The 26221-nt window shown below is 42.6% G+C and overlaps 1 protein-coding gene across 8 annotated transcripts in view; it reads right to left on the bottom strand.

Moving 5' to 3' along the window:
- Positions 1-26221, bottom strand: part of LOC144110183 (uncharacterized) — a 147276-nt gene that overhangs the window by 100801 nt on the left and 20254 nt on the right. For 2 of the 8 annotated variants that reach the window (XR_013309760.1, XR_013309758.1), the window contains exons 1-2: positions 3348-3487; positions 2944-3067 (exon numbers count right to left, since the gene is read on the bottom strand). Coding sequence is in view for 1 of the 8 variants with exons in the window: in XM_077643018.1 (XP_077499144.1) it covers positions 2944-3067 (124 nt within the window). In the remaining 7 variants the exon portion in view is untranslated. Of the gene's footprint in view, positions 1-2943; positions 3068-3347; positions 3631-26221 lie in introns of those variants that run through there. The other 6 variants (XR_013309754.1, XM_077643018.1, XR_013309756.1 and 3 more) reach the window with 5 other exon arrangements.

The raw sequence follows: 26221 nt of genomic DNA, 5'->3' as shown, positions 1-26221 counted from the left end.
CGGATTCGCCCAGGTTCGGCCGCTTTTGACGCCGAAAGCGGCGCACAAAGCGGTAAGGCGGAAAGCGGAATGCGGCGCGGCGAGGGCAATCGGTCCGGTACCCTTTTTTCCACCTTCGCAGGGGAAGTGACGAAGATCGTTGACGTCACAACCGGTCAAAATCCAGTATGTCAGCAAGCATGGCAGTGGAACGTGCTGGCGCTTTCTCTGCGGAGACGTCACCTGATGCCATAAATGAGCACCCAATCCTATACGACAAGCGCCATTCAAATTTCAAGAACGTGACCCACAAGGACGAGCTGTGGTAAAAAAATCGGCAATGAACTTGGGATGACTGGTTGTACAATTTCTTTTATAGCTTGGATCACGCCGATGCTCGGAGGACCGCGAGGACAGTACATTACGTTTCACATTATTCACGCGCCGCTGCTAGCTTTTATCTCATGCACGCAGACCTCGCGTAGTCATGTACGACGCATGTGTTACGTACTGCGAAGCCAGCGTAGGGACCATTTCGCTATTTCTTTTGTTTTCGAGTGCCAGTACAGTACGTTTCGCGTAATGAGCCTGAAACGGGACGGATGGTTGTTTTCGAAACTATTCCAGATACTACCGACATCCCTAACAGCGCCTGAAGGCAATGTTTTTGCTGAAGGACCGAATCACAAAACGTTTTAGCCCGATGAACTCATTATGCTAAGCGGAACTGGAGTGACGCAACTGTAGAAAATTGAGCTCCAGAAATAAAGGAGCTCACGGGCGAACGGTGCAATGAACGAATTAAAACAAACTGGGCAAAATTGGTTTATAATTTTAACACTCCACAATTTTAGTGCACGTTACAAACTGCTGCGTTACAAGTGCTGGTGCATTTGTCGAGAAATCAGAAGAAACACCTTGACCGTGATGCCTCAGTAAAAATAAGAATTTCAAAAATAAATATTCACATAACTATAGAGAATGTTGCCGGTCTGGAGCTTTGAAGCAGGGGGGAAAGCAAGAGTTAATTTGCTATCACCAAGGTTATTTAGGAAGTCTAACTTTCTTTTCTGGAAACTATGAAATTCTTTCACCTTGCCAAACCTCTTGAATGTACAGCTGTTTAATTTTTTATGATACCGCAGTTTGGATCAAGGTACTGCTGACCATTCGTATCACACAATTGTGAAGTTCGTTTACTGGCAGTAATGATTGCCCTAAATGCCGATGACAGTTGGATCAGCCTCTTGACGTATATTCCTTCTGCTCAATAGCTAACTAGGGCCTCAATTCCGGCAGTCTTGATGCCTTAGGTAGCTTAAGAAAGTTCTCGCACAGCTTCCGCCGTCACCGTTTGACCACATTCCTATGTGGCACTCGCGTTAGCACAGGACGTACTACGTCCGCCGCCATGGACAAGGATGGCGCTGGAGAAAACTTTAAATGTTAGCTCACACTAGACATATACACCTCCGAAAGCAGCAGATTGGACAGCCGTCGCTGTAGCCCAGTTGGTAGAGCACCGGACGCAAAATTTGGAATTAATGGATTGGATACCACCAACGGCATGTGATTGTTTTTCTTCTGCTTGATAATTAATTATATAAAAACCTTATTATTATCCGTTTGATGAGACACCATAAACTAAAAAAAAATTTCCTTTGTTTCTTGGTTTCGGAGGCTCTTAGCTTCCGTCATGTATATCATAACGAGCACCTCTTTTCCACTCCCCTGTCAGCCCTTGACATACTGATATTCATGATAACGGCCACCAGTGAGGCACCACAACGTATCTTCGGGCACTCGTGAGTGCATAAATTAATGAAGCTAAATGAACCTGAACCTAAAGTAACACAATTTAGGCTGTTCAGAGACTAGGCTACACATGTTTAAAGGCGGAAATTTCGTGTTTTGCTATCTACCCATAGGTACGGACACTGCACTTTTTTTTTTGTAGATCTGAATATAGAAGCAATGCTATGAACGTATCCGCAGCAGTTGCATAGTCATTCTAAATCTGCCTCGTACGCCCGTAGATGCTGGTTTTCATCTTCGATCTCTAGCGCCACCGGATACCAATCGTGATGCAATGGCTAAGAGCATCCTTTGCACTGGTTACACGGCTCCTTCGGGGTGAAATTTTTGAAAAATGTGCCTTTAACATCATTTGCGCAGAGGAAAATACCTTGTTCTATTGCACTCTTCGGCCAGCGCACATTTGCACCTTTGAAATCCCCTATCATCATCAATTACACTACGCTTGTTCTTTTACGAAGTTCTGTGCTACTTTCGCTTTCATTCGCACGCTTTCATGCGCTAATTCCACGCACCATTGCTCCTCACGGCTATGCATCCGATAGGGACCATGTAGTAAAACAAGTTCCCTTGGGAAACATTGCTCTCTGGCGAGAGTAAACAGGTACGGCCTGTATATTGAAAATTGCTGTCGTCATGTTTAAGGAAAAAAGAAACGCAGCCCACTATGTCCGGGCATTATATTGTATTTCGTGGTTTCTAGAGATAAGTTTTTTGTTCAAATGCTTTGGTATCGTATTTTGTGTAAGTATGTCACGGGACAGTGATATTCAATGCATGTTGTACTAGAAAGCACAAATAACGAGCTTCATAGGGCGTGGAATATGCAGCCAAACGCACTTATGACTGCGAAAGTTACAAGGAACGCTCGCTTTTTCCCAGCAAGGGTGGCGCCGCGCTGCGCTTCATGTAAAAAGAACTACTGCGTACGCACTCACTACTCAGCTATAAGGAAGAAAGAGCAACCTGGAAGTCGACCCTAAAGTAAAAAACTCGGCTACAGGAAAGTGTGAGCCGACCGAGCATCGTAACACGGGCCGCGTGACGCCTTCTGCGTGAACGAGCGCTAAAATGTAAAAAGTCCACAGAGCAGACTTGGATGAAATTTGGCACTCCAAACATATACGACACATTTAGTGGAATACTTACCGACAAAGAAGGCGAAGAGGAACAGTAAGACAACGCCCAGCCGCAACACCACGCTTGATGAAGAGGACAAATCCTATTCCTGGTTGCCGTAGGTCGATCTGGTCAGTCAGCGCACATGGCCAAGCTGAAAAGATGAAAGAACGATGTAGGTGGTAAGCAGATATACTGACAAAGAGATCTACGCGCTGAAGAAAAGCACTATGCTTTGCCGAGCCATCCAAAGAAAGGGTGTCCCCATGAACAGCTCCTTGCGTTCGTCGCACCAAGCGACTGTCCCAAATTATGAAACAATAGCTGCCGGCAGCCCGTCTTCTAGAGCCTCTTTTAGCGCTCGGCCGGCGCCGCTGGCATAACGCAAGGGCAGAGAAACAAATGTACACCGCGTATTTTCTAGCAACCCTCACTCGGAGTGAGGGCCGCGAGGGGCAAGGGCTCCACGATACACGCACAATGTCCGCTGGGTCGGCAGAGCTGGCGTCTTGGTTCTTGAGGCTCAAGTTTGTCACCACGGACTCCTTTCCCGGTCGGTAAGCGGGCAACTCACAAGAAGAGGGAAGCGGGGACCGCCGACTTGCCTCGGTGAAACGCCGTTATGTCAAGGCCGATGTCAAGGCTTCTGCTCCCGGCTACGGAGATCCGCTGTTGCTGTGCTGTTGCTGCACATATAAAGCTCGGCGGCGGTGCCAGTCCAGAACGGAAATGACGTGCCCCGCCACTGGCGCTTGTGACTCACGTCCTGCGGACGACTGCGGTGGCGACATCAATGTCGGCAAGAATAATGGAACGTCGAACATCCTGGATTCCGCATCCCCCTATCTGCGCTACTGGGCGCCAGAGTCCCAGTCAGGATTACATTCGGGGCGAAGGCGGTCTTTGTGCCGCTGCGGTTGGTGTTCGTGGATAACTACCAGCCAATGGTCGGAAAGGGAGCTACGACTACAATCAATTCGTATACGTTGCTCAGTTGCCTATTCTGCCCGTCCAGTGGTGTGTCGATATTGCTTGTTATAAAAACGCCGTCATAACAGAGCCATGCATGCCGTCGCACAAAAGCACTGAAAAAAAGCCAGAGAGAGGGAAAAGTTTGTTCTGTGTTCCAGGTCCTGTCGCTCGCTCTAGTGGGTGGTTGGTGGCTACAGCTCGGGTGCGGGTGATGCTTACCCAAAGCATAGTTTGGTTTGGTTTGTTTTAAGGGGGTTTAACGTCCCAAAGCAACTCAGGCTATGAGAAACGCCGTAGTGAAGGGCTCCGGAAATTTCAACCACCTGGGCTTCTTTAACATGCACTGATATCGCACAATACACGGGCCTCTAGAATTTCGCCTCCATCGAAATTCAACCGCCGCGGCCGGAATTGAACCCGCGTCTTTCGGGTCAGCAGCCGAGCGCCATAGCCACTCAGCCACCGCGGCGGCCAAAGCATAGTTGATATAGCCTCCAAGAGCGGCAACAGCGGCTCTAAGACGGAGCGGGCATACCGAAGGGATGCTTTCTTGTGCTATATGAATGAATAAATTGTATAAAGGAGATCATCTTTCTTTTTTCTGGGGCATCGTTTTCTTTCATTTATCTGTTTTTCATTCGTCTTCACCTCCTTCCCTACTTTCGCTTTAAACTCTTCCTTTGTGTTCGAATAATACACTTTGGGATGATAACTACTGGATATTAGCCCTTCGGTCCACTAGCACTTAGAGGATTTTCGGTTTCGTGTGGGGCAGGAAAAGAATGACCAAATTTATTTTTTTTTGTTTCGTTTATATAAACACTAAAGTTGAAAGGCATTATTTCCCACTGCAGCGTTCTTTGCAGTGGGAGATCGACTGACTGCACTGTCGTGTTGGAGCCTGCACAAACTAAAATCAAGCACTATCCTCGGCTGGACGTTACCTGTATACGGAATGCACAGTAATGCTCTAGATTCATCCCGTCTAATTTGCACATTCTGTCGTACGTAGAAGTGACTGAAAATCGAGACGCTCCGCTATCAAACAAACGTCCGGGAAGTGCCCGATTCAAGAAAAGCAGTTACTTCCTTGCGCCTCTCCCTAGGTGTGCAAGAGGTCAGCCGCCCCGGGCGCCGGAAATCAAGGCTAGGCGCAAATTCTCGACAGGCAGTTTCAGCGGAACTCTCCTGGCTATTGCGCATCCCTTGTGACATCGGTAAAATAAGTGTATTTTTTCCTCGCTTGTGTTTTCGTAATTGTATGCGAGTTACGCTATTTAACGTAAGAGATGAGAAGTCACCATTCGAACCAAAAAATCTGGATCTTGAATTTCTTTCATATATACTTTTCTTGTTCAATTTAGTGAGTTACGCAGAAGCAGTAAACATTAAAGGTTAAAGAGTCGTTTGACTTGTTTAGACCGGTATAGGACAGTGCACTGTAGGGGGGTGAGAGCACGAGAAAAAAACTTGGGGGCTCTTTTAGCCAAATTCTTAAAGAAGAAAATGTGTTACTAATTATGTTGTCTGCCATGGTGCACATAATGAGCTTGTAATGTGCGTCTTGACATTTTTCTCCAAAGCAGCCGTTTTAGCCACTTCCAATTAACGACATGCTGTACATGACTCACGACCTTCTCGAAAATTCGATTCTTCCATTGGAATATTATATTAAATAGCACTTATCCCACCTAATAAACTAACTTATTCCACTCACTAATCCTTACTAACCAGCCTTAATCCATTTTCTGAGTTGGGCCTCCTTACCAACTTGAACAACACCAGCGCGGGAAGAGCGACAGTAATGAAGAGGACGGGAGAGGTGCTACAAAATTTTTGGGCTTGTTTGGAACATTGGGGGAGGCTTAACTTCAAAATTCTGCGGGTTCACAGAATTTGAAATGCGGCGTTGCCCTGTGATTGGTCTACTAGCGGTCCTGTGGCGTTGAGGTCGTCACGATCCTCTGAATCGCATTCGGAAACGCGCGGAGTCCTGCTGCACAACTGGCGCAGTGGTGCAACGGTTGCGCGATGCTTCGCTGCCCAGGAAGGCGGCTATTTCAAACAAAGCCACCGATGGAGCTTGTGAGGCGCAGGCTGCTATTCCTTAGCTCACCTAAGGCTCGCGCGCAGTGCCACTGTCGGCAGGTAGCATGTTGCATTGTGTTTGACAACGCGGTCAGCGGTTTACTCACAATCAGGAGGGCAGGTTGCACGCTCAAGTATTCATGCAGTTATGAGACAGAGAAGCTGGAAATTTTTGCAATTTCTATCATTACGTCTGTAGTGTAGCACGACGTAGTGCAGCACACAGATGCATATTAAAGCGATATCTTTAAAAGTCCCAGTTGCGGGAAAACTCGCCATCGATTCGTTCCTGTCACGAAACAGCAGACGGCCAACCTGCCAGGGTTTGTAGTTGGCAACCTTCCCACCCGGTAGTGCGAGCCTCACCACCATCGCAGCTGGCGATGAAATAAATTGAAATAAATACAAAGCAATCGTAACCTGCTAACCGTGCCAATACTGAGCATTAGCTCATTGGTAGAAGGGCATACAGCCTCCTGAAGAGCAACCTGAGTGTCTCATGCTTGACTGGTGGTTGTGTTTCAAAACGCCGCTTAACCACTGCTCCAGAGCAGTGGTAGACGTGTGAGAGCTCCCGTCTATAAATCTGTAAAAGATTGTACTTTCGCTGAAGAGGACTCTAATGCAATAGTCAGTGTAAAGCTGGATCGTCCAGTCATCAGCCCACCACCCGAACCACTGAGACACCATAGCGAGCGTTCAACTTTGTGGCAGGGGTTAAAATCAGCTACAACCTTGTACGTTTAAATATAGCGGCGTTTAAATCAGGTACAAAACCTTGTGAATTCTCGCAGTATTAACTAACAACAGATGTCCACCGCAGCATAGAACAGATGATCCAAACTGATGCCATTTTTATTGATGCTGCAAAGGTCAAAATCAAGTGCCCCATAATCACCTAATATTTAAAATTAACAGATAGCAATAATTAAATCATTATATGTATAGAAGAATAGCTCACATGGGTTTCAATGAGTTATTACTAGCCGCTTTAAATCTTCTTTTCAGTCTGTAAAATTTGATGTCTCCCAATGTTTAGTTTCCTGATGAATATTATTTTTAATATACATAAATGACATTGTTTACAGCATTACTTCATCAATAAGATTATTTGCCGATGATTCTTTGGTGTACCGCGCAATCTATAATCTTACTCACTCTGTTATGTTGCAGCATGCTTTATAGAAATTATACAAGTGGTGCTCTGAATGGAAAAGGACCACTAACACTAAAAAACACCCTTAATGTGTTTTAGTACCCTCAGTCAGGTTTTGTGGAACACCTACACTATCATCAACGCTGTAATAGAGCCTGTTTCATATTCAAAATCTTGTCAGCGTATCTAACTCCCAATCTGATGTCGAGTACTTATATCAATCACCTTCTCAATGACATGTAAACTCTAGGCGTAATTCCCCGGTCACCTTCATAAGATAACTAAGAAACAATTGCTTATACCGCACTCGTAAGACCGAAGCTTGAATAAGCGTAACTTATTTGATGTCCTTATAAACTGTACATTATAAACAAATCAGACACTGGAAAACAGGGCCTTTCATTGCACCTCCGTACTGGCGTTACTCGAACATCACTGGAATAAAACATTACCCTAGTCTCCGAACATTTGAAAGCAGTCGTAAGAATTCTTGCCTTTCTTTTTTTCATCAACGATACTTTAACCCAACACCCTGTACAGCACGGCTAAGTACTGACATATGAAGATTTCAGCCACTTCAAGAAAATAAAAAAAATTGAACCTCCGTTTGAGCCAAGTAAAGCTGGTAGATTTTCGTTTTCACACCTGGCGATAAGATAATGGAATTCCCTCCCGCATTCTGTAGTTAGCACTACTGATTGTAATAACTTTATTTAACCGCTAAAAGATTGTCTGACAGAGTAGGTATGCAAACTTGACCTTTCGACTGTTTTCTTTTGCATTCTTCGTAATAATAAAAATTGGTTTTTGCGGAAAGGAAATGGCGCAGTATCTTTCTCATAGATCTTTGGACACCTGAACCGCGCCGTAAGAGAAGGGATAAAGGAGGGAGTGAAAGAAGAAAGGAAGAAGATGTACCGTAGTGGAGGGCTCCGGAATAATTTCGACCACCTGGAGATCTTTAACGTGCACTAACACCGCACAGCACACGGGCGCCTTAGCGTTTTTCCTCCATAAAAACGCAGCCCCCGCGGTCGGCTTCGAACCCGGGAACTCCGGATCTGTAGTCGAGCGCCCTAACCACTGAGCCACCGCGGCAGGTTTCTTCGTACTTCTTTGGTGAATTCTTAAAGCGTTTTAGTATGTTGTACTTCATTCTGTTAATTACGACATTCTGCTTGCTGGCATAAAATATTATTGACAAATATAGGTACACACACTACACTCTTGAAGAAATTCCAGTAACATCACAAGGTGCGGGTAAAAATCTATTCTAGATCTGGTGGATGGCCTGGGGGCGGTCCGCACCGGATTAGGTGTTTCTGCCCAATAGCACGCGAACAGGGGCAGTTCCAAAGCCAATGTCTTGTGCCCGCTTCGCAGAGAGGAGCGAGTAAAGGGGCAGGAGTCATCAAAAGGGGCAAGGTACTGTGCCGGCCACGACCAGGTTACCGCTGGGGTAAGGGCGACACGGAGGCGTAACCTCAGAAGCAAGACCTCTTCCCAGCGTGCAAGGCTGCTAGAGAGGTTGGTGCCACGTGTTGCGAGAAGTGCTCGCTTGGCGTGCCGGAGGTTTCCTTTGCTAAAGAGTATTGTCACCGGAGTCGTTGCGGCCGCTTGATGGGGACGTGGGGGAAGTTATTCATGACTTGCTCCCTCCACCAAAGCTTGTGTGGGGTGGGCATCTCGACGAATCCACCGTACACATACCGTGGGTGAGAATTTTTCAATTATATCCTGAATTAGCTGTGCCAGTTAGTAAGTGTTCAGAACATGCCGCAGGCTACGGTTGCCACCTGAGGACTCTGTGAGGATGTCAAGGTAGCTTCTAAACGGCAGAAGTGGGCAGAGGTTGCTTGATGCGCGTCCCGAACGGCAAACAGCTCTGCTTGTGTCGATGAAAAGGCAAGAGAGCAAGCCTATGAGCATGTTGCAATTTGTAGTAATAATGCAGGGGAAGGGGTAGTTGTGGTCACTTGACCTACACTCACACTAGCATCGACATACATACACTGTATATCATGCTTACATGCTTAAATTCTGGTATATCATTTTCTTATTGTTCGTTTTGTTAACTATACTTAAACATCCCGTTATGATGTATTTCAGCGTACTCTTTAAATGTCGTTATATTACTATTGTATTTTGTTGATTGCTTTTCTTGCGTAATGTTCGCCTCCTATGCAATGGCCACTTGGACCTTTATGGTAATTGAAACATTTTGCTGGTATGCGTCAAACTCGTAGTTCAGAACAAAATTTAAATTCAACACTAACATCCAGGCATCCTAGCAGGCAAAAATAACCGAGCAAGGCTCAGCTTACCATCTTCTGCATGTACAACAGTGACATTATTCGTCCAGATGCTGTGCTTGTTGTCCGGTGTCCTCAGTTGCAATCGGATGTTTACTGCGGTGTATGGAGTAACCATTATGTCGTACATATCATTAGGCGTTGTTCCGGACGCAGTCAAGTTGAATTCGTGCGGTACTCCATTTATTTCCAGTACGACGTTCACGCTCCAGCAATTCCAGAACTTCCGATCCGGATTCTGAAGGCAGTAAAGAGGGTGCTTGCCACATTCAAAAAAATTTAAAATCACTAAGCAGAGGTTCTTTCTGGAAAATAGTTGCCGGTTGATAAGAAAACATTTAAGGACGCAAAACCATCTCGCGTTGTCAAAATGGATTCAAATGATAGCACTGCTACAGGTGTGCGAATATTAGATAATATATGTTATTGATATAAAAAGGTGAGCTTAATAGGGCTAATTAACTTTTTTTATCGTTCACAAGTCAGTTTTCGATTATTTGGAGTGCTTAAGATCACACGAGCATGCACATAAATAGACTATCTGGCAGTGCGTTAAAGAGAATCACTTCTAATGAGCGGGGGCAAACCTTATTGAGCTTCATGCAAATTCGCACTGCAATGCCACATCTACGTGAGGTCCAGTCGCCCACGCTATGGCAGTTGTAACGGACGTACCGTTGCGAGATTGTTTGTCATTAAAAGAAGCTGCGTTAGAGTCGCACAAGAAAATGAATCTAAAAGAATTCCACCCGTCTAGAAACACTCTGATTATAGCAATTCTGTGAGACAGGCAAAGCTGCCGCTTGGTTCATGTGGTTGAAAGTCCGAAAGCGGCAGAGGCTATGAGGGACACCGTGGTGAAGGGCTCCGGAAAAGTTTAACCACTTGCGGCTCTTTAACATGCACTAACATCGCACAGAACACAGTCCTCTACCACTTCTCTGCCGTCACAGGCGGGTATGCAATATGAACAATGTGCTGTTGTAGATAAATGAAGAAGCTACTGTAGCCGTAGCGGTATGTAGTGGTAACTATTGACGATGCAAGATAAAAGCCCCTTACTTGATAATGCAAGGACATAGCCAATTTTAGAGCGTTTGTGGCCTCTACGCAGCTTAGCATAAGAACGAGCATGCGCTATATTGAATATGCAGGCCAACTCGTCCTTTGCGCATTTAGGGTTTATATTTGAAGCTATGAGATAAGCATATTGCAACGCTTTCTCGCAGGGAGCAGAAAACGCTGGAGAGGACGCCTCAACCGGGTAAAAGTGGCACCGCACCGCTCTCTACAACTGAAGACTGTTCGTTGAGCACGGTATTTTAGATGTCGTATGCGACAAAGGATAGATTAAGCGTCGTCCAATTTTCTGCCTTAATATATTGCAAAGTCAAGCTGCGCCCAAATTACGCATAAGAGAGTATCACAGTCATTGGTCAACTTGTTTTGTAGGACGCGACTCGTTGAAGCCTGATTAGCGGCACACAACCGTTTGTCCTCTAAATTTGAATACCCTGTACGAATGCGATCAAGTGCTTTTCTCTGCACTATTGCTGCCGATAACACATGTGGGCTGGTTTTCCAAGGTTCCTTTTTTCTGATGCGTTCAAATGACTATAATAAGTGCCTTAAGCGCAGGCTATGCTGATTAAATGTCATTGCTGCTAAGCGCACCCGGAAGGCTACCGTCTTTTGTCTGAAATGAAGTGCTTAAATTATGGCCGACTACTGCACCAAACTCAAATCAGGTTTGAGCAGCTAACGGCTTCTGCGATACTACATACAGCTGATAGTAGTCAAGGCATTGTCATGTGTCTGTGCTGTAAGAAGAAATAAGCGAGGTGCTTCCGCCACGCATCATAACTTGTTCCCAGTATTTAGAGTGAGAGAGAAATGAATTTTAATGAGAGGAGAGGGGAGGTCGGCCGTTGTAAAATGACCCTGGCCTGTTACACCGCACTGGTGAAAGGGGAAGGGGCGGAAAGGGAAAGAGTGAGTGAAGGCTGATGATGGCATAATACAATGAGTTTCAGAGGGTGATGTCCACCCACACTAGCTGGTACTCGCGCCTAAAAGCGTTTCCACAGAGAGAGGGCGTCAGTCCAGTTGTGTCACGGCCGCTTCCAGTGTTCTCTCATCAGTGCAGTTCGGGCACTCTCAAAGAAGGTGTCCAATAGTCTGTGGGGTGTGGCACTGTTCGCAGTTTGAATCAGTTTCTATTCCGATCTTGCGGAGGCAGTGTTTGGCGTAGGCAACGCCAAGCCGTAACCGCTGGAATAAAGTCATATGCCCAGTATTAGAGAAAAATAACACATAGTGCGGGGACCGGGATGGTATCTATACTTTCCTCCCTTTCCCTCTTGCGTTGTGAGGAAAAACGAGTTACTAAAAAGCAACAGCACTTATATCCACTATCATGCAGCCAGAATGGTGGAGCGTGTCGTGAACACAATGCTACGGCGCATCAAGCCATGACTCCAGGAAGACCTGCGAGGCGCATGCGCTGTGCGGCTGCGTATCGAACGCCATCGTGCGAAAGGAGTCCAAAGGGGCCACGCGCCGTCATACGCTCGTTGCTGGCACGTTCCGCCGCTCGCACTTGATTAGAGAATCTCACTTCTTTAAGAAAAGATCACCAGCGGAGGTTGCAACCGGCTCTAATACCCGTTCCGGAATTCGCGGGAAGATAACATCCTCCGCTTATTGTGGGCCGGTCCGGCATCCTGTTAGAGTCTGATATCTGGCTTTCACTGACTTGAGCGGTGCAATTCCTTTGCTAGTGTCACGCGCTGCGCATTCGCAGACCAGCTGCGGCATACGCGCGATTGCGAAGGCGGCCAGGCGCACAGCGTATACACGTGTGATGTTTCAATAGAACCGGAATTAGTAGTGATTGGAGCTCTAACTTCTGATTTCCTCTGATGAAGGGAGTTGGGCCGCCGCGGTGGCGGAGTGGTTATGGCGCCCGGCTGCTGGCTGGAAAGACGCGGGTTGGATCCCGGCCGCGGCGGTCAATTTTCGATGGAGGCAAGATTCTAGAGGCCCGTCTACTATGCGATTTCAGTGCAAGTTAAAGAACCCCAGGTGGTTGAAATTTCCGGACCCCTGCACTACGGCGTGTCTCATAGCTCTGAGTCGCTTTCGGACGTTAAACCTCCTTAAGTGAAACCATAAACCAAGGATAGTTGGGCTGTGTTGGGTTTTATTGTACATGGCTCTCAAACTACGATATACAAGATAACAGTCCTTCTAAATTCTAACAAACCTATAAAAGATCTCATCCATAAATACAGAAATGAGCGCTTATTTAGGAAAAATTAACAGAAATGCTTTTTGTAGAACACTCATAAACTTACACTCGTGAAAATGTTCCTAATCAATAGTGTAAATGACTACTTATTTTGTTTCATTTTTTATTTGACGTGTCTATGTTAATCTTGCCTTTGTAATTCGTTTGTGTTAATTTATATGTTACATGTTACGCTTATATGTTACATGCTACGCTGTGTTGCTGTGCCAGGTGCACCAAGGGGGACGGGCCTCGTCAGGCTTAATATGCATTTTGCCCTCCCCTCAAGTATGTACACATGCTTGGAATAAAGAACTTACTTACTTACTTACTTACTTACTTACATAGGCAACTAAGGCCATCATGCACCAAACGGTAAGTTTAATGTGTTTGTTTCGTAGGCGAGAGTTAAAAATGTTTCAAAATACCCCAACTGATTTAGCAGCTTTGCTTCTTTTACGAATGCTATATTGCAGGAAATTCAAATCAGTGAATTTTCTCCTAAGAGTAATCTGGGGAGAATATGTTGTTTTGATCGAAAAATTGAGGCAAATATTTGTTCTTTAGTCTCTGGAACTTTGTACATGAACATAAATGTGGGTTATGAGGATCTCTTCTCCGCATATTCACATAAAGATATTTCTTGTTTTGTAAGAATAAAACTGCATGTAAGGTGTGTGCGGCCAATACAGGGGCGACATTAAATTGCTTCAATGAAACGTTCTTTAAGTGAACATGGCTTCCATTTTCCTGTGAAATGTTTTGCAAGGGTTTATTATTTACTTCAATATTCCATTTAAACTGCCATTTATCTTTCACCTTGCAACGTACCCACTTCACTTTATCTCTGTAGCGGATGCTGACACCGTTGATTTCTTTGTGCCAGGCTTGTGCAGTACATATTTCTCATTTCTACTGATCTCAAAGTGGTTCGGAACCAAGAAAAGTTTTATGCCTTGCTCCTTTGTTGTGGCTCTTGTTATGTTGTGTTGTGTATGATATTGCCGATAATTGGCACAACTGCATTCTTAGGGTGAATTGCAGTGCGTATGCTTAAATAATTGGTATAAATTATGCTCTTCACAATGTTCTCGTTTATTATTTTTTCTAAAGCCACAGAGACTGAGTAACACTCGGTTGTGGAAGCAGATGCACACTGTGGCAGCCTTACTGTACTCTCTCATTTGTTTTGTATTTCTTTTGTATTTATTTTTTACGAATACCAAGCTTAGAAGCGTCTTAAAGAATCCCGAACTTTCAGGTTGTGTCATATGCCTTCTCTAACTATTCTCTAATACCTTCTATTCTCTAAAAAGACAGCAAGAAAATCTTGTTTGTGTACAAAAGCTTCTTGGACTGTGTTTTCGAGACGAACTAGATGGACGGTTGTGGAATATGCTTTTTTAAAACCGCATTTGATGTTGTAGTAGTTATATATTTGTTTCACTATGTTTGGTGACCTTTTTCTTTTTTGCAAAGTTCATTGCAACGTCTCTATTTTCCTTTGTTTTGCCAACGTTCGCTGTCTGCCAGGCGCTGCCACTCAAGCCCTTTGAGGCTTTGGTAGGCCTGATTTATGTTGTCTGGCAATTGACATGAATAAAAGTTCTATCTATCTATCTATCTATTTATGATTGTCAAGAAGTTCTCAGGATAGAAGGACAAAGGTTAATCTGATATTAAGGACGCTTTCAAAGGATTTCGCAAGACATGTAAGGGCTAGGGGCCAGTAACTTCTAGGAGAGGTAGGTGGGTTTCCTGTTTTTTTTAATGGAACAGTAATAGCTTTCTTTTATGCTTTGGGTACATTCAGCAATACCAAAACTTTGTTAAGTAACCTTAAAGTGCCTCTACGGCGGGTTCAGAGAGAGAGAGGCTAGCATTGGATAATGTATTTAGTCAAGGCCAAGTGCAGTCTCTTTACCAGCGGGCAATAAAGTATGAATTTATTGCGCTGTAAATAAAGTAATATAAGGGTGTTTGTACTGCAATTTCTTGAAGACTTTGTTTTTCGGCTCTGTGTTTCTGTTTTAAAAAATTATTCTGTATGGTACGATGAACTGGAAAGTGCAGAAAAATATTCACCCGAAATGTCCGCTTCTTCTTTTATATCAATCTTCATGCCAGGAGCTATCAGGAGAGGAAGTGTGAATGGGGACTGTCTGCCCGTAAGCTTTGGAGCCTTCACCCACATTTGTTTTGAAGGCGCTGAGCTCTTAAAGGACTACGCGTATTTTTAGCAGCGACTATTTTCTCCACTGACACGAATATGTCGGGTTTTCATTTTAGTATTTATAAAAATTAAGAAACTCTCTTGTGTTACGTATCGACCAACAATGCCCCAGGCTTTGTTTTGCTTGTTTCAACTTCTTTGCACTGTTATGTATACCAAACTTAGTGATTTTGTTACTCCAGATTTTGTTACTCCAGCTACTCCAGAGGAATAGCGAGGCGCCCAGAGGTAATAATACAATTTGTGAAATGTTTTTTAAGTTCGTCTACACTCATATTATCCGAAACTATTTGATATATGCTCCCCTGTTCTCCAACCATTGCCCAGTCGGCTAAATGTAGCTTCCAACCTCGTGGTTCTGCTAAGATCATAGTGTTCCTTACTATTAGCTAGAGGGAAAGCTGGCGGTGCTGCATCTGAGCCATCATGGGAGCTCAAAACACCTTGGGTTGATGAGCTGTTTGGTGTAGGACGGTCAGATTTTTTCTGGAACACAGAGTGGTGGTACTGAGATGTTCCATTCCCTATCCACGGTGCGCCCCGCGCACAGACGCCTTCGGTGTAAAAGTAGTGCGCAAAATCCATAGTAGCGAAAACGCAACAGCACATGACGCCAATAAAAGGTTTCTGTTTTCAGAAATGCTGTGAAAAAACCTCTTAAAGTGTTCTTGCGACAACACTTTTTTTAACACTTTTCTTTTTAAATGTGCGCCTATTGGGCACGAAATATTGGCTTTTGTGGTCTGCAACACATTTCCGATAGGAGAGTAAGCCATCGCTTATTTTGGGCAAACATTACATTTGAAAGCTTTTCTGCTCATTTGATGCAATTTATAGACAGGGTATTAAACTCTGGGGCATTCTTGATTATCGAATAACGTTTGTTTTCTCATTATTTTTTGGTCAAAAGTTGTGGTTCTGCAGTCGATAGCTCTCCGTCCCATGGTGCTTAGAGCGCCCATGCTGACTGAGGTGGCCTCGAGCAACCTATATGCAAACTGCCATAGGCGAGGGGCCAGCTTTTCCTTTAGTTAATAGTAAGAAACTCGATGGCTGGGATCACTTCTGGTGCAGGTGTTAGGTTGATTAGTACTGGAAGGTGATGGCTCTCATGTGGGTTCTCGATGATATCGCATTCACAATCGCTAAACAGAGAGGGTGAACAAAAAGATCTTACAGCTTATTTTTTCAGACGTATAGGAGCAGTGTGTAGGTTTATCATTGTTTAGAAACAACATTTTATTTCATAAAGTGAAATCCTCTATGATTTTGCCTCTTGAATCAGTTTTTTTACTTCCCCAAAAACATGAATGGGTGTTAAAATACCCAGCTACAGAATACTGCTATGGCAGCTGCTCAAAAAAGTCCCTACTTCATGCCCGTTTACGCCAAAGTAGGGTTCGATAATAATACAACACACTTTTATTGTTTTCTGTGAGCAGAGTGGTTGCTACAGCTTCAAATTTAGTCTTTAGTAAAAGTTCACAAGCTGCAACGTCGTATTTTACTTTGATGGCAACGCCACCGGAGAGCCGGCTTGCCTTCGCACGGTCGCGGCGAAAAATTATATTTCTTGATTATATCTTCGTGTTGGGGGCCTAAGTTTGTTTCCTGTGTACCCAAGGCAACAGGTTAGAGTCTGGCTTTATTGTCTTTAACATCGGTTAAGTTAATTAACAGCCCTCTACCATTCCATTGCATTAGGAATTACACAATGAATTCTTGGGGATGTATTTCGAAAACTTAGGTCCCTCTTTCTTATGGGCCCGTTATTGGGATTTTTACCTTTTTTCGTTCAGGAGCTCGGCGCTACGTCCATCACCTCAACAGCGGCTCTGGAGGCCCGCAGAGATCCCATGTGTGTGCGCTTTCTAGGCCTCTCTCAACTGGGGAAGCCTGGCGGGTCGCGACCCAGAGGCCGGCTGGACATTTTTCTAGGGTGGAAAGGCGGCTTTCGCTGCATCTGCCCGAGGCGCGGATGTCCCTGTCACAGGCTCACTGTGTGTGGGAAGGGCAGGTGCTGAAGCCCGGTGTGGTTCACGACCCCATCACACCACATCGGCGAAATTTGTCCTTGCTACAAACAGGAATATGCCTTGTGTCTCTCTGAATTGCTGACGTGATTCTTTGAAAGATATATTTTTTTGTCTTTATAGTTATCTCCTATTCTGTTTTCCATGTCGGACACGACCTCGAGTACGCGGGGTGATCCCCTTCACAGTTCATGCACTGTGGTGCAGCGTTGAAATTCTCCAATTCGTGATCATTTGATGCACACTGGTCACAGTGTTTGCGCCCGCGACAACTCTGAGAGCCAAGGCCGAATTTTTGGCAGTTGAAGCAGCGTCGGTGATTTGGGGCAAAGGGTCGTCGTACAGCTATCTTCAGATATCTTACTTTCGTGGATTCTGGGAGTTGGCTGGAGGTAAAAGTCAGGACAATGTGCTTTGTAGGCATTTTTTTGCATATTTACGAATGTTTATTCGACGGACTTCAGTGATGTTTTGCTGTTTTATACCTTCGAACATTTCTTGTGCTGTGATAGCCAGGAAATCACAGTCTGAAAAGAGACCTTTGACAGTATTTAGGGATCGATGCGCAATAACTGAGAGAGCAAAGCTTTCTAAGTTTGTTTCATTTGGGAGTTTAGAATATTGTTATTGGTCTCGGAATTCGAGGAGGATGTTGCCGCTGGCTAGTTTCGCCACCTTGTAGCCAATGTCGAAGGCATCCGTCAGAGACTAAAAAAACTATGAATGGCGTTATTGTCTTTGCTTTTCCTGCTTCTTCACTGTGTATCACATGATACTTCGGGATGGTTTGTTGTTTTTTCGTTAGCAACTGAGCGATTACATCGATCCGCACTCTTTTATGTTAGCGATCGTGTTTGAGGGAGAGGGGGAGCCATAAATGTGTGTTCTTCGACCATTGTGCCAGCAACACACCAAGGAGCCCAACGAGGGGACGGGACTGGAACTTGAAAGCTAGTCCTGCCCCGCCAGCTGTACACCCCAGTTATAACCAAATATGACGCAACTCAGGGTAGTTGGTCACACAAGGTTAACCGTCACCACTAAGAACAAAAGCAAAAACCAAGAAGTGAAAGGAGTCAGGACAATTGTTACAAAGAAGATAGGAAATTGAAAGATGGAGAGGACAGGAAAAGGCGACTGCCTATTTCCTCCTGTCGGGTAAGGTCCGAGCTGCCGTCTACAGGAAGCTGGTCCCAAATTAGTGCGTTGCCTCCGCCGAGGGGCCTTAAAGGTGCAAACTCTCGGCACCGGCTCAACCACAAGGATCCCCTTTTTCCCGGACACGGCTGAGCCACGCACAGTTAGGCGCGGGTGTTCGGGCTAGTGGTGGCGCACTTCTCACCATCATCCCCCTGTGGGGATGTCCCTGCGGATGCTCGGGAACCCGTGGTGTCGCAACTAACCATCATCTGCATGTTACAGACGCCCCCCTACGGGCTCTGATGAAGAGAGACGTGGACTGCTGATAATGGTGACCTTCAATTTGCTCTCACGACTGGTTTCTGCTGTTAACGCTTCGAACGTAGCGACGAATCTCATCGTACGCTACTGCCCTTATCCGAAGTTCGTGTCTAGCCGCAGGCTGTTCAAATATCCAGCGGGAGAGGAAGCTTTTAGGGTGCTCGGAACAGTCGACTTACAGGTCTCGGCATCGCTTGCATAATTCAAGAGAACCTAGTAGGGCCTTTTAAAGCACTCAATTATGGAGCTTTGCACAGAACGTCCCAATAAACAACGACGGCTTCTACAGCGGACACAGTTTCAACGCAGTAAACTCAGATTCACGCTGATAGATCAGCTCTATTAGTTTTGGGAACATTTGGTGCGGGAGCTATGCGCAAGCAGGTTTAAACTTCCACCAGATTTTGCGGACACTTCCTCTTAGTACCGAAAAGTGTAAGCCACGTTTATATAAATACCCGAAGCATATTTCAAGAACTTTTGTGTGCAAAGGTTAATTAAGAAGACCTGCAGAACAGTAGCAGCAGCGTGTGGCTTATAACATTTCATGCTGTGCAGTTCATGGCGAATTAGAACATTAATAAATTTTCGAACTTCGTATTGCCGATGCAGGTGCAATGCTGAAGGAAAGACTATCCTTCTCTTTATTCCGTTGAAGACATTCACCTAAAAAATGCAAACTAAGCAGTGACCACAATGTGGAGTACTCACCGTCCATTTAACCTTAATTTTAGTTGTACTGCTGTTGTCAGTCTTAACATTTTGAGGATGAATTGCTGGAGCGAAAACAAGTCACATTATTAAACTAAACATACGCTACTCGAACATATATTTCAGCTCACCATCGCGCGTCATTTGAAATTCAGTAACGTTTAGACCATGCTCCCGGTAGTCTTTATCATCGTCAATGACAGTGACATAGACCTCATACTTTGTCACGCTTTGTAACAGCTGGTTGATGAGAAGGCGATTATGTCCAATGTTCGTGCCAGCAGCAACAGTTCTGCTGGTCTAAGTTTTGTTCCCTGCCTGGTATTGTGAGAACATTCTCTGTAAGCAACCCAATGCATGCTGCGAAGAGTGGCTGTCGATGTGCGCCATAATTAAAACTACAGAAAAAAGCACTACCATACGTATATTCCACATTCTAGGTCAGCTAACATGAAATCCTGCAACGTTATAAGGCTAAGCGAAGGCTATTGCAACAGGCAGTTTATTGAAGCCGTAAAAGCACGGAGTCAGAGCAATTACCGGCGTTGCGCACAGTCAAGTCCTCTTCGCACACACTATTATATAGATAGATAGATAGATAGATAGATAGATAGATAGATAGATAGATAGATAGATAGATAGATAGATAGATAGATAGATAGATAGATAGATAGATAGATAGATAGATAGATAGATAGATAGATAGATAGATAGATAGATAGATAGATAGATAGATAGACAGACAGATAAATAGACAGACAGACAGACAGACAGATAGATAGATAGATAGATAGATAGATAGATAGATAGATAGATAGATAGATAGATAGATAGATAGATAGATAGATAGATAGATAGATAGATAGATAGATAGATAGATAGATAGATAGATAGATAGATAGACAGACAGACAGACAGACAGACAGACAGACAGACAGACAGACAGACAGACAGACAGACAGACAGACAGATAGATAGATAGATAGATAGATAGATAGATAGATAGATAGATAGATAGATAGATAGATAGATAGATAGATAGATAGATAGATAGATAGATAGATAGATAGATAGATAGATAGATAGATAGATAGATAGATAGATAGATAGATAGATAGATAGATAGATAGATAGATAGATAGATAGATAGATAGATAGGTAGATAGATAGATAGATAGATAGATAGATAGATAGATAGATAGATAGATAGATAGATAGATAGATAGATAGATAGATAGATAGATAGATAGATAGATAGATAGATAGATAGATAGATAGATAGATAGATAGATAGATAGATAGATAGATAGATAGATAGATAGATAGATAGATAGATAGATAGATAGATAGATAGATAGATAGATAGATAGATAGATAGATAGATAGATAGATAGATAGATAGATAGATAGATAGATAGATAGATAGATAGATAGATAGATAGATAGATAGATAGATAGATAGATAGATAGATAGATAGATAGATAGATAGATAGATAGATAGATAGATAGATAGATAGATAGATAGATAGATAGATAGATAGATAGATAGATAGATAGATAGATAGATAGATAGATAGATAGATAGATAGATAGATAGATAGACAGACAGACAGACAGACAGACAGACAGACAGATAGATAGATAGATAGATAGATAGATAGATAGATAGATAGATAGATAGATAGATAGATAGATAGATAGATAGATAGATAGATAGATAGATAGATAGATAGATAGATAGATAGATAGATAGATAGATAGATAGATAGATAGATAGATAGATAGATAGATAGATAGATAGATAGATAGATAGATAGATAGATAGATAGATAGATAGATAGATAGATAGATAGATAGATAGATAGATAGATAGATAGATAGATAGATAGATAGATAGATAGATAGATAGATAGATAGATAGATAGATAGATAGATAGATAGATAGATAGATAGATAGATAGATAGATAGATAGATAGATAGATAGATAGATAGATAGATAGATAGATAGATAGATAGATAGATAGATAGATAGATAGATAGATAGATAGATAGATAGATAGATAGATAGATAGATAGATAGATAGATAGATAGATAGATAGATAGATAGATAGATAGATAGATAGATAGATAGATAGATAGATAGATAGATAGATAGATAGATAGATAGATAGATAGATAGATAGATAGATAGATAGATAGATAGATAGATAGATAGATAGATAGATAGATAGATAGATAGATAGATAGATAGATAGATAGATAGATAGATAGATAGATAGATAGATAGATAGATAGATAGATAGATAGATAGATAGATAGATAGATAGATAGATAGATAGATAGATAGATAGATAGATAGATAGATAGATAGATAGATAGATAGATAGATAGATAGATAGATAGATAGATAGATAGATAGATAGATAGATAGATAGATAGATAGATAGATAGATAGATAGATAGATAGATAGATAGATAGATAGATAGATAGATAGATAGATAGATAGATAGATAGATAGATAGATAGATAGATAGATAGATAGATAGATAGATAGATAGATAGATAGATAGATAGATAGATAGATAGATAGATAGATAGATAGATAGATAGATAGATAGATAGATAGATAGATAGATAGATAGATAGATAGATAGATAGATAGATAGATAGATAGATAGATAGATAGATAGATAGATAGATAGATAGATAGATAGATAGATAGATAGATAGATAGATAGATAGATAGATAGATAGATAGATAGATAGATAGATAGATAGATAGATAGATAGATAGATAGATAGATAGATAGATAGATAGATAGATAGATAGATAGATAGATAGATAGATAGATAGATAGATAGATAGATAGATAGATAGATAGATAGATAGATAGATAGATAGATAGATAGATAGATAGATAGATAGATAGATAGATAGATAGATAGATAGATAGATAGATAGATAGATAGATAGATAGATAGATAGATAGATAGATAGATAGATAGATAGATAGATAGATAGATAGATAGATAGATAGATAGATAGATAGATAGATAGATAGATAGATAGATAGATAGATAGATAGATAGATAGATAGATAGATAGATAGATAGATAGATAGATAGATAGATAGATAGATAGATAGATAGATAGATAGATAGATAGATAGATAGATAGATAGATAGATAGATAGATAGATAGATAGATAGATAGATAGATAGATAGATAGATAGATAGATAGATAGATAGATAGATAGATAGATAGATAGATAGATAGATAGATAGATAGATAGATAGATAGATAGATAGATAGATAGATAGATAGATAGATAGATAGATAGATAGATAGATAGATAGATAGATAGATAGATAGATAGATAGATAGATAGATAGATACCTTAATGAAACAGGAGAGGTCTATACAAACTAATAACTGCCTGCACCAAAGACAGTGAGGTCGATACCGTTTCTGGTATGTTCTGTATACTACAATGACAGCGCTCACATCTTCCCGGACAGCATATACATGAGGAGTGCCCAAGACATACCAGTATCTAGGCGAACATATATTCCGATTTAAATCTGGCAAAAAAAATAAAGTGTGCACTGGCAGAGCATGTCATATGCCTATTTTTCAACATATTTTCCAATATTTCTCAAGAAATAAATTGATACTTTTCTACTCCAAAATACAGCCAAATTTGGAGAAATTCTAGGCTTTCTGGGATCCAGTTTCAATAGTTGACTGCAATGCTGGAAAGTATGCTTAATCTGGGCAGAAATTCATTAGGTATATTGCAGCTTAACGTTAATATAACAAAGCGTGATCCGTTTAAACGATAATAAAATCAAAATCAAGAGGCATCTTCATTTCTTGGGTCCTCATTACCTCTCAGAAATTTTGATCGCGCATAGAAAGCTCACGAAATCGTGTCCGAACTAAACTGTGTGGGGACACTTCTTCCTAGCAGCACTGGTGGATATCATCAATTAACACGAGACATTGTAAACTGTGCAAATAACGCATAATCCCAGACTTTGCTGTACCAAGGGTGATTTTCTGTACTCGCTGTTTTTTTTTACCTGCGTTCTGGGTGTATTTTATAGTATCGACATTTTTGTATATCCAGCGTATCTGCTTTTGTGCAAGCGCTATGAGCACCTTTGTTTCGTTTTGATTTTTCTTTACTGGCCCAGCAGCGCCGAATTCGCCGTGGACTGCAGTTTGACCCTCATTTCACCGGAGCTGCGCCGTAGTCTTGGCAACACCGCCGCCACCGCTGGCTTGGCGCATGCGCACTCCGCTGCTGGGTTGTCGCCTGACCACGTGACTCGCCTCGACAGTGCAAGCGTGGCCACGCATGAGAGCTTGTTCGGGCCGTCTCATCTGAGCGTTGGCTTTCAGCCATCGTCGGAAAGCGGCGTCGCAACACCCCTCGAATATGGCCCGGCGAGCTGCTACCTGGTGAATGTCCGGAATGCCAAGCGCGCTAAACTTTCGCTTGTATATCCAGGCTTAGCCACAGTCAAGCCACAGCCGTTTTTTTTTATTTTGGGCTTATATGCCATGTGCATATCGCAGTTATTATCTGTGTTAAAATCACACTTTCGTATAGATGGTATACTTTTTATGCAGTTGTTTCGTTTTCTATTGTTTTCACTCTGGCCTACTTTCATCACGTACGCACTCTAATGCACTCTTGAAACGATGCACTCTCGGCGCAGCAGGTCCATAAACGAAAAGAAAGGTTCTCTGAATCACAATCCCATTGAGCCCACGTGTCTTGAGAGAGGAAGTACTAAATGCTGCGTATATATCTCTAAGATCACATGGTGGTTACGGTTTTATTTGAATGGATCATCCAGGGGCTTATCTTACGCAGCGGATACCTAGTGATTAAACCTCCAGCCTCCTATGGGGCAGGTTCTGTGCTCTTATAGATCGCAGGTGCCCCACAAGTATAATTTTACCCGAGGGAGCCAGCATGGTGAGCATGAGGACACCGACTCCAAAAAGAAAACAGGAAAACAGAGTTTAGTTATTCTTCCGCACGTTCTAAGCTCAGATAGCGGAACGTAGCATCTGCGTCTATGCTACAGGTCGTCGGCACATTATATGAGTAGAAGGTAGGGACTATCTCAATGATAGAATCGTAAGCTTAAGGAAGGGTGTGAGAAATGCTGCAAGTACATCGTTTTTCCAGCTCTGTTTTAAATCTGATTACAAAGAACTCTATGCTCAAAACCAGCTTGCCACACCTCCTGCCAAAAAGGCTGGGCTACATTTTAAATGTGAGCGTAATTAATAATTTTTTGTTGAAAGAGGAGTTTTTGAAGACACGCATTTGGACATAAAAGGCGACCAGGCTTTCTACCACAATCTGAATTACTTGGTTGAGAGCTCCCGGTTCACCCATTTCCACAACTTACTAGTCTTTGGCGCATATAATATATACGTCAACGGAAAGCATAATAATATCGGCAAAGAGCACTTAGAAGCCTTGTGCTAAAAATACTAGGTTATTTTTAACAACACTTATCACAAAATTGCACGCATATTTAACGTCAGCAGTATATATCAAATATGTGCCTGAATAAGGATTATAAAACAAAATAGGTGGCCTGTTGACTACAGTGCTACAAAAGGATTGCTACACCCACAGAAACTGCCTTCTTCAGCAAAGATGACTCGAAGGCGGGAAGCTGCTGCAGCATCCGATCAAGACTGTTGTGTCACCTGTATTCTAGGGCATCTGGGAGGCCCGAAGGAAGCCCATTGCACAATATTCCGTCTTTAAGTGGAACTCACCTTTTGAACCAGCTGTTCCAGCATTTTTCTGAAAAACAGGAACAGCTAGAACGCTCAATTCTATTTCAAGCAGAAACAATTTTGAGCGTTTTCTAGGATATTGCCGGCTACAGTTCATCTGTTGATATTTGCGGTGATCATTAGAAGACAAAGGGCACCAAGTGACTTGTGGCGAACTCTGGGCAAGAATGCCGGATTGCTGGATTGCAGGGCAAACTTTGTAGAGAAAATTAATAGTGGCTGCAGAGATATCCCCTATTCGAATCGGTTGTTGCATATCCAGAAAACTTCAACAATTATATTTGCCCTAAACTAGGTATGAGACAAACGTTGCCCTGAAATTTCGTGAAGAAAAGTGTTTTCTCAGTGCCGCGTATTCACGGGACTCAATACGGGGCGTTTGACCCGAGACGTTTTTAATTTTTTAATACAAGCTTTTTGAATTAGGGGAGCGTTTTTTTTTTCGGCACAACTAACACGTGCTAAATATGAGCTATTAGGATGACAAACTAATATTGAATATCTACCTTTTTAACTATTACGGTTAAGCTCTTATTGACTTACAGGCGTTTAGCCTACCGTAACTAATATCCACATCAGTTTTTCACAATGTTTAAAACGCAGTTGCCCTCGCCGCTGTTGCTCAACGTATTGATACGAGGTGGCAAACCAAGGAACAGGACATGACGAGAGAGTAAATTTATTATTTATAGGCTGCGGGCCTAGCGCGATCATTCCGTCCCATGCTACTGCCCGCTTCTTCTTCGTAACAATATTTTGGCCATTTCGACGAGTTATGGTATGTCGGGGTTGCTTTGCATATAATGTTTTTCAAGGCGCGTGTATTTTAGAGTGGAGAAGGCCACATTTCTTGGGCAAAAGCGCCGAAGGCAACCGCTTTTCTCAAGTTCTGATAACTAATGTGGATATTACTTGCAATAGGCCAACCGCTGCGGAATCAGTAGGGTAACAGTCATAAATAAGAACGTATCTATCCGTATTAGTTAGCGTACTAAGCACGTCTTAGCTGTCACTATTAGATAAACAGCATACTAGTTAGCATGTGTTAGCTGCATTGTGATGCGCTCTCCCGATGAAAATTCTGTGCCGAAAAAGCTATCTTCTAAATATATAAGCGTATTTAAAGAAAAATTGAGACCATCTTAGCTAAACGAACAGTATTTAATCTCAAGGGCAAAAAAAAATGTCTAAGTATCTTAAATCCGGTAATACGTTGTG

Source organism: Amblyomma americanum, chromosome 11 (genome assembly GCF_052857255.1).
Source record: "Amblyomma americanum isolate KBUSLIRL-KWMA chromosome 11, ASM5285725v1, whole genome shotgun sequence".
Taxonomy (NCBI): Eukaryota; Metazoa; Arthropoda; class Arachnida; order Ixodida; family Ixodidae; genus Amblyomma; species Amblyomma americanum.
This window is presented reverse-complemented; position numbering and strand designations above follow the sequence as displayed.